The sequence below is a fragment of the Truncatella angustata genome (assembly GCF_020726525.1).
Source record: "Truncatella angustata strain MPI-SDFR-AT-0073 chromosome Unknown BKA67scaffold_12, whole genome shotgun sequence".
In the NCBI taxonomy this organism is placed as follows: domain Eukaryota; kingdom Fungi; phylum Ascomycota; class Sordariomycetes; order Amphisphaeriales; family Sporocadaceae; genus Truncatella; species Truncatella angustata.
In genome coordinates, this window is record NW_025763392.1 from 266092 (window position 1) to 278134 (window position 12043).

General features: G+C 50.5%; 3 protein-coding genes across 3 annotated transcripts; all 3 read left to right on the forward strand.

Annotated features, from left to right (window-relative positions):
- Positions 1-3269: 3269 nt before the first annotated feature.
- Positions 3270-5067, forward strand: BKA67DRAFT_595931 (Cupredoxin; the record flags this gene model as incomplete). The annotated part of the gene is made up of 3 exons (XM_046105237.1): positions 3270-3294; positions 3349-3631; positions 3687-5067. 3 exons carry the CDS (start codon positions 3270-3272, stop codon positions 5065-5067), a joined length of 1689 nt encoding a protein of 562 aa, XP_045951506.1.
- Positions 5068-7171: 2104 nt separating this feature from the next.
- Positions 7172-8484, forward strand: BKA67DRAFT_126754 (uncharacterized protein). The gene is made up of 3 exons (XM_046094977.1): positions 7172-7191; positions 7369-7689; positions 7751-8484. Exons 2-3 carry the CDS (start codon positions 7668-7670, stop codon positions 8401-8403), a joined length of 675 nt encoding a protein of 224 aa, XP_045951507.1. The 5' UTR covers positions 7172-7191; positions 7369-7667; the 3' UTR covers positions 8404-8484.
- Positions 8485-9446: 962 nt separating this feature from the next.
- On the forward strand, positions 9447-11908 carry BKA67DRAFT_126494 (amino acid permease). Its single transcript, XM_046094975.1, has 7 exons — positions 9447-10027; positions 10170-10371; positions 10427-10468; positions 10525-10672; positions 10724-10829; positions 10918-11277; positions 11345-11908. The coding sequence occupies exons 1-7, from the start codon at positions 9717-9719 to the stop codon at positions 11751-11753; spliced, it is 1578 nt and encodes a 525-aa protein (XP_045951508.1). The 5' UTR covers positions 9447-9716; the 3' UTR covers positions 11754-11908.
- Positions 11909-12043: the final 135 nt, after the last annotated feature.

Consider the following 12043-nt stretch of genomic DNA (forward strand, 5'->3'; position numbering starts at 1 on the left):
CGCTACCCTGGTTGTCAATATTGTAGAACCTTGTTCGTTACCTGTGCCGAACGCTTGGTATCACGTAACAGTCGCAGACGCCACACATAGGCGAGGTTAATGCAATATGAGACTTGTATTATCCGCGAGAAGCGCACGTGGCTCCGAGTACGTCTTAGCTCCGAATAGCAAGCCGAGCAGCGTATTTCGAACCACTTCGTGATTGAATAAGTTTTGACGTTACTTGTATGAAGTTTTGACATGAATACACTAGATTTCTATCAAGATTAGCTCCAGCTCTAAGCTAGCAAGGCACATGGTATGCGGAATGGTGAGTTTCTCTTCGAGTTGTGACCGTTAATGTTCTCGGATGCTGCCGGAAAAGCAGCGCCAAGCATTCCCGGTTTCCTGTGGTGTAAGGCTACAACCGCAACCACCCTATACACCGATATTAGTGCTGATTGTAAATCAGCCGTCTTTTCTAGAAGCTGGTTGAATGACTACGACCCTTATGAAATAAGCAATGTTGTGCATATAACGCAGACATGCACTGTACTTGCAGTAGGCCGGTCTAATCGTCAGTGTGTCAGAGAGATTGTAGAGTTATTTTCGCCATAGGTATTGTCTCGCCAGGGATAGGTCGTTGAAAATCTAGGAGACAAGTACAGACGAGGACAGACGCAAGTTGCACCCAAGCATGGCTGCCTATGATATGCCGACAACAGCTTGCAGCTAATGTATGCAGTCAAGAATCAAAACGAAGGATTGTGTTGCGTGTGATTATCTTGCAGACAACTGAATCTGCTCTAGCATTATCGTGCGTTCACTAGTACCTTGGGTTCGACGAATACAATGTTGGGGATCTGTTCGTATTGGCTGCGTTAGCGAAAACGAGCTGATCTTGCATCTCAAAGACCAGATGAGATCCTAAATTGCGAGGCCGGATCAAAACGGATACATAGCCCGAAATCAGCTATATTTAGCGACCGAAAAGTTTGCGCACGGCTGCAGTAATTAGGCAGAATTGTTGAAGATGAAATAGTCCCCATAGCGACTGAGGCTTTCGAAAAGCATACTTGAATGGAATTTGGCGATCAGGTGGGAAGTTGGAGCTTTGGCCGATTGCATGTTGTTTGTCTTCATCAGAGGCTGGGTTGTAGCAGGAATTCTTCCTTCATTGGCTTCAATCCCTTATTTCGGCGGCTTGGGACGCAGTGTAGCAACGGGTCTCCTGCAGGTAGACATGGCGCATCACTCGTTTCCAGTGCTGAAATGTGATGGGACGCGATGAGAGTTAGACTTGGCCAGTGAGATAATCCAAATTGCTTAGAAGCGAGTCTCATGTGCAAGTGAAAGTCGCTTCCGAAAATTACGTCCATGTGTGGCTTGCGTTACATGTGGGCCAAACTGCATGTTGTCTTTGGGAGTTGCTTGCGAGCTGTAGTCGAAGGTCGCGCAGTGCTGGTTGGTATTTCGCAAAGCTACTGTAAAGCGAAAACCTCTGGCATTTCCCACTGTACTCCGTAGTAGTTCGCGAGGACAATGTCCCCCGCCATCCGCTGCGGATGCAACCCGATCGAGTCTCCACCCATACCAAACCCTTGCTGACATGTAGCGTCGGACTCCAAGATTGCATGTACTTGGTACTGTATGTAGCTAAAGTTAACCTGGTCGGAGTATACGTCACCTAAGGCAAAGCTTAAACATCAAAGTAAGCTTGATTAGCTTTAACCAAAATGAGACTTCCCTCAATGCAGTGCTTGGAGCGTGTCGTATGTTGTCTACTCGCATTAGGGACTTGGGCCAGTCCTGTACTAGCCCTGCAATTTCTTCCAAGACCGACAGTCAGAATACGATTTCAGTCGTCCAGTTCGCGCCGTAGGAGCGCTGCGCTGCTTCGTATACGCACGCGAGCACATAGGTGCCAAGTTAGTCGCCTGAAAACTTCACGCTTTCCACCGGAATTCCTCAAGCCATCCCGCTTCAAAGTGATGTAGCACTCACCGGTAGTGAACATCCGCCTACTTAGCGGCCCGTGAAGGGATGGCACCGTGGGAAGTAGCACTAGTCAGTCGGCTCGCCTCGCTAATCCGAATGGTAAGCTCCTCACAACCGCTTATGCCTTTTCAGACTCGTCGCTTGTAGAACCAATGTTCCCAATGCAAGCCGTCCCCGGGATACTCAAGTTCCAGTGCAGCACGGCAAAGGTTCCCCAGCGTAAGGCGCACACTTGTGTCCCAGTTGCCTGGCAAGCTACCCTGCGATATAGCCGCGCTTACCGACCACATACTCCCACCCATGGATCTGGGTTACTCCTGGTCCAGCGCAGCTTGGACATGTGGTTATTGTCCAGCTTGAACGAGCTCACATCAGCCACATTGTTGGCATTTGCAGCGGCCACATCTGCTGGACAGTCTGACACACCCCAAGCCCATACCCGGACTCTGCGGCTTGACCGTGACATTGAGTAAATATGAGACAACTCGTACATGCTGCTGTACAAGACCATTCATCTCCTTTTCGTATTCCACTGCGAGGTACTAGGGTTCTCTCTTTTGACCTTCGTCTGCCCGCTTCTGGTCAGCAGCTAGAAGCTTGAATACTTGGCAAGGCAGCTTTGGTCAGCCGCCATGACGGGTATGTGAGCCTCTCCGGATAGAGCGTCTCTAGATCGATACGCCGCAAGCCATCTTACGCCCATTACCTGTAGCGCCTCTAGAACTATTGATTTGGACCCAGATATCTAGAATCCACAAGCGTTCACACCGAGTCCAAACGGGTCTCAGAATAGCATCAGGACGACTATCCAGCATCTGCATAACGTGTCTGGCTGCGTTCGGATGCAGAAAAATCCTGGCACATCTTCACTCCATCATGCTTGAGATACTCTTCACCCCTGACAAGTACAAGGAAAGGCCATTGCATGCGATCGCATTGTCAGGATATTCCAATGGTTTCTGATGAACGCCTCCAGGGGATCCTCGGCCCTATTCTCCTAGATCCTAGATGATCAGACTTCAGAGAAGTCAAGCTCGTGATGGTCATATTCGACCTTTGGTCTCTAGTGAAGCCTCTCCACCATAGTTGTCAGTCGTATTGATCTCGATACTGCCGAGTATAAAGTCCAACGTTTTCCCTGAATTCTGTATTCCAAGCACCAGCATCCCGCCACAAACCAAGAAGGTTTTCTTCAAACTCTCTTTGCCTTTGACTTTCGTTAATATCGTATTTGCCTTCATTGACAAACCACTGGCTTCTCATCTCTTGTTTGACTTCGATCCTCGTTCACCATGCAGTCTTTGCTGTCCTTCAAGGGTCTCGTGTCGAGCTTGTTCTTCACTGGGCTTGCTTCTGCTTCCGCTATACCAGTGACAGACCTGGAGTCCCGTGCAAGCACTTGTAACTCGGCAACCAATCGTGCTTGCTGGCAGAACGGCTTCAGCGTCACAACTGACTATGAAACATCCACTCCATCTGGCACCACTCGGTCCTATAGCTGGGAAGTAACAGAGATCGCAAACTATGTTGGCCCTGACGGCGTGAAGAAGGCCTATGTCCAGCTGATTAACGGCCAATACCCAGGACCTACACTGTTTGCCGACTGGGGTGACACGATCTCTGTGACCATCAAGAACAGTCTCCCTCACAATGGGTAAGTCTTGAATCAGCTCGTCATGCTTTGCAGCCTGTTGACGGTCTTTATCCAGAACATCCTTCCACTGGCATGGGATCCGTCAGTTCAAGACTAACATCCACGATGGTGTTAACGGTGTTACAGAGTGTCCTATTCCTCCTGGACACTCCAAGACCTACACCTTCAAGGCGCAACAATATGGCACTTCCTGGTACCACTCTCACACTTCTGCCCAGTACGGTGACGGTATCTGGGGAACAGTCCAGATCGCAGGTCCGGCTTCCAACAACTACGACATCGATCTGGGCGTTTTCCCCGTTGCCGACTACTACTACAACACTGCTGAGCAAATCACGCTGCTCACTCAGAGTGCTGGCCCGCCTCCAAGCGACAACGTCATGATCAACGGCACGAACATCAACCCCCTCAACCCGAGTCAAGGAAAGTACGCTGTTACTACCTTGACTCCTGGGAAGCGCCACTTGCTCCGCGTGATTAATCCCTCGGTAGAGAACAACTATCAGATCTCCCTTGTCGGACACAAGTTTACCGTGATTGGCACCGATTTCGTGCCTGTCAGTACTGCGACCACTGACAACATCTTCCTCGCAGTTGGCCAGCGCTATGACATTCTGATCGATGCTGACCAGAAGGTTGACAACTACTGGTTCAACGTCACCATGTTCTCTACCAGTCTCTGCGGGACATCAGTCAACCCACACCCTGCTTCCATTTTCCGCTATGCAGGTGCTTCCAATGCCCTCCCGACCAATGTCGGTACTGTTCCTCCCAACGCCAATTGCCAGGACAACACACAGTATGGACCTGTTGTGAGCCGCATTGCCGACCAGAAAACCTTGATTACTGATGCCAACGATCCCGCGCATGAGCTTGATATCGCCCTGAACTTCACCTTCCCTGTCACTTGGTACATCAACGGTAGCGCCATCAATGTCAACTGGGACAGGCCCGTGCTTGATTACGTTCTCGAGGGCAACACCAGCTATCCTCGTAGCGAGAACCTGATCTTTGTCGACAAGAAGGACACCTGGACTTATTGGGTGGTGCAGAACAAGTCGCCGATCCCACATCCGATGCATCTTCACGGCCACGACTTTCTGGTCCTCGGCCATGCCGCCGGCACGACCTTTACCAGCAGCCTGTCCCCTACGCTCAACTTCCAGAACCCTACCCGCCGAGATGTTACCATGCTGCCAGGGAGCGGATACCTAGTTATTGCTTTCAGGTCGGACAACCCGGGCAACTGGCTCTTCCACTGCCACATCGCCTGGCACGTCAGCGGTGGCCTTTCTTCCGACTTCATGGAGAGACGCGACGAGCAGAAGGCGCTGATCAGTGCGGGTGACCTGAAGGCGTACCAAGACAACTGCGCTGCTTGGAAGACGTTCTCCAAGACGGCGCCCCCAAAGATCGATTCTGGTCTTCGATTGTAGAAACATCATTCGCGATATGTGATGAGGTGGCCTGAATTCGAGAAGAATTGAGTCACTTTGCCGTCTGCCAATACCTTCTTATGCACTACCACACTTTGTAGGGTGGCTTCTCCGTTAACAGGCGGGGGTTTCGGGGGGTTCTTCGGACAATGGGGGTTTCGGTCATCAAACGGTGTCATGAGGCGGCTTACATGGCTAAATTGCGCCAATAGGCATCCGGTGTGGCATCTGCAACACTGGTCTGTTCAACCCGGAGGCATTGGGTCCGGAGGTTATATTTGGAAACGGCGATATTGGACGGACACTGGTGTGCGTGGGAAATGTGCCCTGTAAAATGAGCTACGGTATCCGGAATGGTTCTTGACTATACTTTTCTCCTCTCATGTTCATTTTCTTTCTTTTCTTGTTTCCTTTTTCTTTTTCTTGTTTCCTTTTTCTTCTTCTTCTTCTTCTCCACTTCCCCTACGCTGTCCTCTGAAGCTATCTTCCTACTTCGCTTCGTGTCGATATTACTTTTGTTCGTTGCTTCCTCGGACAAGCGGATTGATACCCTTGCTTTGCAGAATTGCTGCTTTGGCATCTCGTCGTCGTCGCATGTCTGTCGAGGTATTTATAAAACTGCACATATTTGGAACTTTGGCCTGTAGATTATGGGAAGGTCTTACTCAACCCTAGTCTAGCTCTCGTATGCCTATTGATCAATTAAGAGCGACTATACACTGAAAGCATTACGAAAAAGAAGAAGAAAAAGACAGGATGCAAGCTTTGATTTAAACTTTATTGAGGCTGATATGCAGACCCGCAATGTCCCGAATGAGGTGATTCCATGGACACCTTCCGTCTTAGGCAGGAGTTGTTCATGAATGTCTCCCAGATTGTCAATCGTCAATTTCAATCTGCCATATTGCTTCAAGAAAGTGGGGGAACTGCGACCCCAGCAAGAGTACTTATGTACATGTAGAATGCCACGCGAGAGGCAAGGGGTGGTGGTTATCTCAGCGATGCTCAGACCCGAACGAATATGTTACCGCACTACACAGGTTAATTCATAGTAGGACGTTCAATTGCACCCGTAACGACACGATCAGACTGCCTCTTTGGAGTCTCGATCCTTTGAGGTCTGTGTTTGATTGGTATGAGATTTCGGTTGTTTGTTTGTTTGGCCCTGGTGTCGAGCTACTCGTTGCGGACCCAGAATTGTCCCACTATGCCACGGCAGTTGGAGCTATCAACGACAAGTGAGATAACTGCCCAGGTAAGCAAAGCACTGGGTCCCTAGCGCGTCGGTTGACAGGCGCATCATCAATCGGCTTTTTTTTTTTTCTCCCCCTTCTCTGAGCCTAATGGCTCGATTGTGCAGGAAGAAGATGCCTGTCTTCCATACAAATCCCGCCTGACTTAGTAGGAGCAGGTAACCAAGGATCTGGGACATGAAAAATGGGGAAATCTGCAGCAAGAAAAATGGCCGCCGCGATTGCCGTTGAAGATTTATGCAGTCCAGGTCACACATGTACGAATACCGAGTAAGTAGTGAATATCTGATCGCGACTTTGACTCTCGAATCTCGAATCTCGAATCTTGAATCTCGCCGACGTCACGTCTCTCTCCCTCTGTCTCTCTCGCTCTCGCTCTCCCCCATTCTTTTCGCGACTACCTTGTTTTTCTCCTCCTCCTGCACTAACCTTAGGTTAGTCTTTACCTCTCGCACCTCAAGCTTTTCTCCCTTGCCAACCAATTGCCTCGACCCACCCTCTTGTTGCACTCCTTTGGTCCTCAGGTCTTGACTCTGACGACCTTTTTATCTTTCTCTTACCCATGATAACCTGACAGAGTAACACTGGAGTTTCCCCACCTACTAAACAATCTGGCCCGTGTTTCTTTTCTCTAGTCTGGTCTTGTTTTGGTCTGTTTCGAAAAAGTCCATGTCTCGCAACTAGAGATTGCCGAGTGTACCGACCAGCATGCCCGGATTCATGAGAAATATCTACGACCAGTTCTCCCCGGCAAAGGCAAAGGCCAAGACTAGATCGATAGGAGCTGCTGCCCCAGAACCGGAACCAGTACCACTTGACAAGATGCAGCGCGGAACCAAGCGAAAGGGCGTCTATGACCTGGATGACGCGGGTACGTCATACGCCAAAAAAAAAAAAAAAAGAATGTTTGCTTGCTCTGCTCTGCTCTGCTCTCCAAACCTTAGGACCTGCGACCTGAGAGCTGGGAGCAGGTGTTTGTGTGTTCGCATGAAGGGGGGAGTGTTTGTTCATAGAACCTGTGGCTAATCCGTCATGCGCAACTAAACAGAAGTCGAATCGGTAGCTGCCACTCCAGCGAGTCGCACGAGATCGAGACGATCCAGCGCGACACCTTCGAGCGCAAAATCACGACCCTCAGCCAGCAAGACCAGTATGTTTGCGATGCGAAATCCTATATTCAGACGCGAACTCGAGGATGGGAAGCCAGTGGAATACTGACTGCATGCAGAGCGTTTCTCGGTTGCCAAAAGACTTTCCGCCGTCGGCGGTGTTGCGCCTGCCAGCCCTTTAAATGCTGTCGCGTCGTCCAACGACCAAGCAGAAGAGCCTCTGGCTGCGAGGGCCCCAATGGCCGATATGGGTGGTGCTGGTATGTCCAGTCGTACTTTGATTCAACACCCCCTTTAGACTGATATATGTCATCCATGCAGAACTGCTTGAAAGGCAACCCGAACCCGAAGCTGAGCCAGAGGAGAAGAAGGCCTCCGTCAACGAGCCTGCTGAAGCCGAAATTGCCCACGAGAAGCCGTCCCCCAAGATTGCTCAAGACAAGGTCCCTGCACCAGAGCCCGCCAAAGAACAACCTACCGAACAACGCGCCGAGGTTTTGTTGGGTAAAAAAATGGAAGAAGATGACATTCACGAGATAAAAGCACTTGTCGGACACAAGGTCTCAGAGGATGCCCCCGGCAGAATCATCATTCAGGTCAAGTGGGTTGACGATTCAGAGATAACATGGGAACCAGAGGAAAATATCCAAGACGGCGCTTCTGAAATGCTGTTTGACTACTGGAAGAAGCAGGGCGGGCGCGAGGGAGCTTTGTTCCAGAAAGGTTCCAAGCCCTTACTGGGTGAACAGTACTGGGTCTACAAGATCCTCAATCACGAGAGAGTGCGGTCGGCCTTTCGATTCCACGTCCAGTGGGTGGGCTATCCAGCCGATGCCACTAATACCTCTTGGGAGACAGAGGCGAAGCTGAAGAAGTGTGCTCAGGAACTACTGGATGAGTATTGGGCCATGAAGGGTGGTCGAGATCAGTTTCTAGCCAAGCGTGGCAGGGCTAAGAAGGCGAGGACCGAGTGATCCACCATGACAAGGGCCGCTGCGATTGTTATACTTAGGCACGGCTGTCTAGAGCTTGTGTTATCTTGATTGCACCATTGGTATTGTACATATATGAGCGAGTGAGTGAGGGGAAGCCACGGTGCTCGGATCACCTGTTGCTATACTGTATCGTGCTGACCTTCAGCATGACCCGGCGTTTGGAGCATGAGCATTGAGAGGTTGGGCGAAAAGATTGGGAGTGATAATGTTGCCATTGGCTGTCCATTTCATGGTAACAAACTCAGCCTCTGATTTCCGGTAATCTACCCTTACAACCATGTCTGCATCATCGCATCTTCTTAAGTTTTCACGTATCTGAGCCTGGAGAACATGGTACAAAGAGCGCACCTTCACAAAATCCATTAACAGAATTAACGGTGCCCTCTCGGACATCCTAGTCTCGTCATGTAGATGATGCACCGAATGAGATACATACGCCAAAGTTGAAGCTTGGGCCATGCATCATTCCGTGCTCTATAGCAGCATAGTGCTTCTCGACAGCTGTTTCTTTTATGATGCCTCTCATTATCCACAGCAGAGGGTATGTGCTGCAAATAAGTTTGACTTCCACCAAAGGCAAAAGAGCACGCAGCCTAACTCGTTGCAAACGGGGTCCCATGTCACCGTTTCTTGTCATCAACAGAAGACGTTTTGCCGGGGTAGATGAGGGTCAGCACAATGCCCCCAAGCGGGACGAAGCCTGCGGTACGTTCATGGCTTTTCCCGGATATTCTTGGAGTTTACACGGGTGATTGTAGTGTAGTGTCGCGTCCTATTATGTCTTAGATTGACCCTGCGGTACAGATCATTCTCGATAGGACAGTGTCATATCGACGTGATGTGCGTCTCGACGAACATCGACAGATATCGATGTATATCGATGAATGTGCTTACTTATGGCCGAGAATATATATCGTTGCCAGCAAAAAGCGAGGCCGTGGCATTTCGTTACGTCACGGCTGCTGAAGAGATCTCGATTAAATGAGAAGAGAGCTCATGAAATGTATAAGCACTAGTCCGGATTCCGATGGGTGAAATATTTCTTTTGGCCTCTTTACGTAAGGTAGTTAGTATACGCCATTTCCCGTGACCTAGATCCCCGCCAAGCTGGGGAATCCTACGCAGTAACGTTACTGCAAAACCTTGAAAAAGAAAAGTGAAGAATCGACATGCGACGATTGTGGTCCAAAACTCCTGATTGAGCAGTCGTACCGAATCTCCTCGCATATTTCGAAAGACATAGGATAGAGGCAGCAAAGCGCACCGGCGTTGACCGAGAAATACCCACACCCATGTCCCAAGCCGATGAGGCCAAGCACCCCCACTATGGGCCCCCGGAGGATATCCCCGGCCAGGAGCACCATATCCAGTCCGACCGGCTGAAGCGCTCCCTCTCCCCTCGCCAGGTCCAGATGATAGCCATCGGCGGGACCATCGGCACGGGGCTCTTCCTGGGCACCGGGAAGTCGCTCGCGACCGGTGGACCTGCCTCGGTGCTGATCGCCTACGCCATCGTCGGCGGCATCGTCTTCACCACCATGCTGAGCCTCGGGGAGATGGCTGCCTTCATTCCCGTAGCGGGCAGCTTCTGCACGTTTGCCGGGTAGGTACAGCTTAGGTTTTTCTTTTTCTTTTTCTAAATTTTCTTTTTTACTGCTGGGCATCATCATTATCGTCATAATAACAAGGCCGCCGGCACTTCGATCAAAAAACTTACTTACTGACCATTACCTCCCATTTTCCAGGCGTTTTGTCGACGACGCCTTTGGTTTTGCGCTCACGTGGAACTACTGGTTTAACGATGCCGTCTCTACGGCGTCGGACTTGGTTGCTCTTCAGCTCGTCTTCGCGTTCTGGGAGAGCAACTTTCCCGGGTGGGCGCTGAGTCTCATCTTCTGGGTAGTACTGATATGTGCAAACATCATCACGGTGTCTGCGTATGGCGAGGTCAGTTTCCGTGTCATCCCGATTTCAGCCTTCACCAAATTAATGTTGCCAAAAGCTCGAGTATTGGCTTAGCTTGCTCAAGGTCATAACTATTCTGGTGAGTTTCTTGATATACTGTGACCGCTGCAGAAGTACCACTTATACGCATGTCAGGTCTTCATCGTCATGGGTATAGTTGTCAACTGCGGAGGTAATGCAGACGGCCACTATATCGGCGGCGAGAACTGGCGCATTCCCGGCGCCCCATTCGTGCACGGTATCGGTGGTTTTGCATCGGTCTTTGTGACGGCTGCTTTTGCGTGTAAGTCGAGCTTTTGAGGTGTCCAGTAATTTTCGACTAACATTCCCAAAGACGGCGGCACGGAGTCCATAGCCATCACGGCCGGCGAAACCAAGAATCCCACCAAGAACCTCCCCCGAGTGGTCAAGAATGTTTTCTGGCGCATCCTCCTGTTTTAGTGGGTCTCTCTTCCGCGGCGGCACAACTCCAAGCAAGGCCAAGGCTTGGCCCTCCTAGTATAAGTAGCGTGGCTGACATTGCACTAGTATCTTGTCGATACTATTAATCGGACTGAACGTGCCATACAACTATCCCAATCTGTCGAACAAGACTACCACCACGTCCCCGTTCACCATCGTCTTTGAGATGACGGGGGCAAACGCTGCAGGGAGTGTCATTAATGCCGTGATTATGACGAGTGTCCTGTCTGCTGGCAACCATGCACTTTTTGCTGGCACCAGACTGATGTACACACTTGCCATGGAGGGCCATGCTCCCCGAACCCTGGGTAAACTGAACAGAAACAGAGTGCCTTGGATCGCAGTCCTTGTCACTAGTCTAATCAGCGGTCTTTGTTTCGGATCCAGCTACATCGGCGCCGGCCAGCTTTGGAGTTGGCTTCAAAAGTGAGTCAATTGAATTTTGCGCGTCCGGGGTATCAGATCTGACATGTTTCTTTTCTTCTCGTCGCAGTATCGTCGGTGTATCCAACCAGCTGAGCTGGATCGCCATTGGCATCACCTCGATCCGCTTCCGGCGCGCCCTTGAGGTCCAGGGGAAGACGCATTTGCTGCCGTTCCGGAACTGGACGTATCCGGTGGGGCCCTACCTGTGCGTAATCCTAAACATAGTCATCGTTCTCGTGCAGGGCTGGGACTGCTTCAGCCCGAGCTTCGACGCTGTCAGCTTTGTCAGCTATTACATCGAGCTGCCCGTCATGCTGGTCATGTATCTCGCCTGGAAGTTCCTCAAGAAGACCAAGCTGGTCGGCCTGGCCGAGATGGATCTTGACACCGACACCCATACAGCGGACGAGGGAAAGCCAACAGTTCCAAAGACTTGGCGGGGGAGACTCAAGAGGGCTCTGACTTGGCTTTTCTGATGGAATGGTGAGTATTTGGTGCCCGAGTCTACGATATTTAATCGCAAGGTTCAGACTTCGATGTTGCTCCTCTATTTATAAATCAAACCCAGGAGACGCTGGCTTCATACTACTTCTTGACGGATCCAGCCAGAGTTTATTCCATATACTTTACCGTACTCAACACCATCCGTGACAATCAAAATGCCCAGACTCCGGTGGCTTCTCTGGTGAGGTTGACCACAATCCGGGCCCTCTTGTTCTCAGAATCAAACATCGCGTCACCCGACATGTCGTTGCGCAACATTCGA

Excerpts from the sequence above, each read along its gene's own strand:
- BKA67DRAFT_126754 (XM_046094977.1), top strand. The coding sequence starts at position 7,668 with ATGGCCGATATGGGTGGTGCTG. Across the intron at positions 7,690-7,750 it reads GGCCGATATGGGTGGTGCTG|AACTGCTTGAAAGGCAACCC; the intron begins GTATGTCCAGTC and ends TCATCCATGCAG.
- BKA67DRAFT_126494 (XM_046094975.1), top strand. The coding sequence starts at position 9,717 with ATGTCCCAAGCCGATGAGGCCAAGCACCCCCACTATGGGCCCCCGGAG. Across the intron at positions 10,028-10,169 it reads AGCTTCTGCACGTTTGCCGG|GCGTTTTGTCGACGACGCCT; the intron begins GTAGGTACAGCT and ends CCCATTTTCCAG. Across the intron at positions 10,673-10,723 it reads TGTGACGGCTGCTTTTGCGT|ACGGCGGCACGGAGTCCATA; the intron begins GTAAGTCGAGCT and ends ACATTCCCAAAG.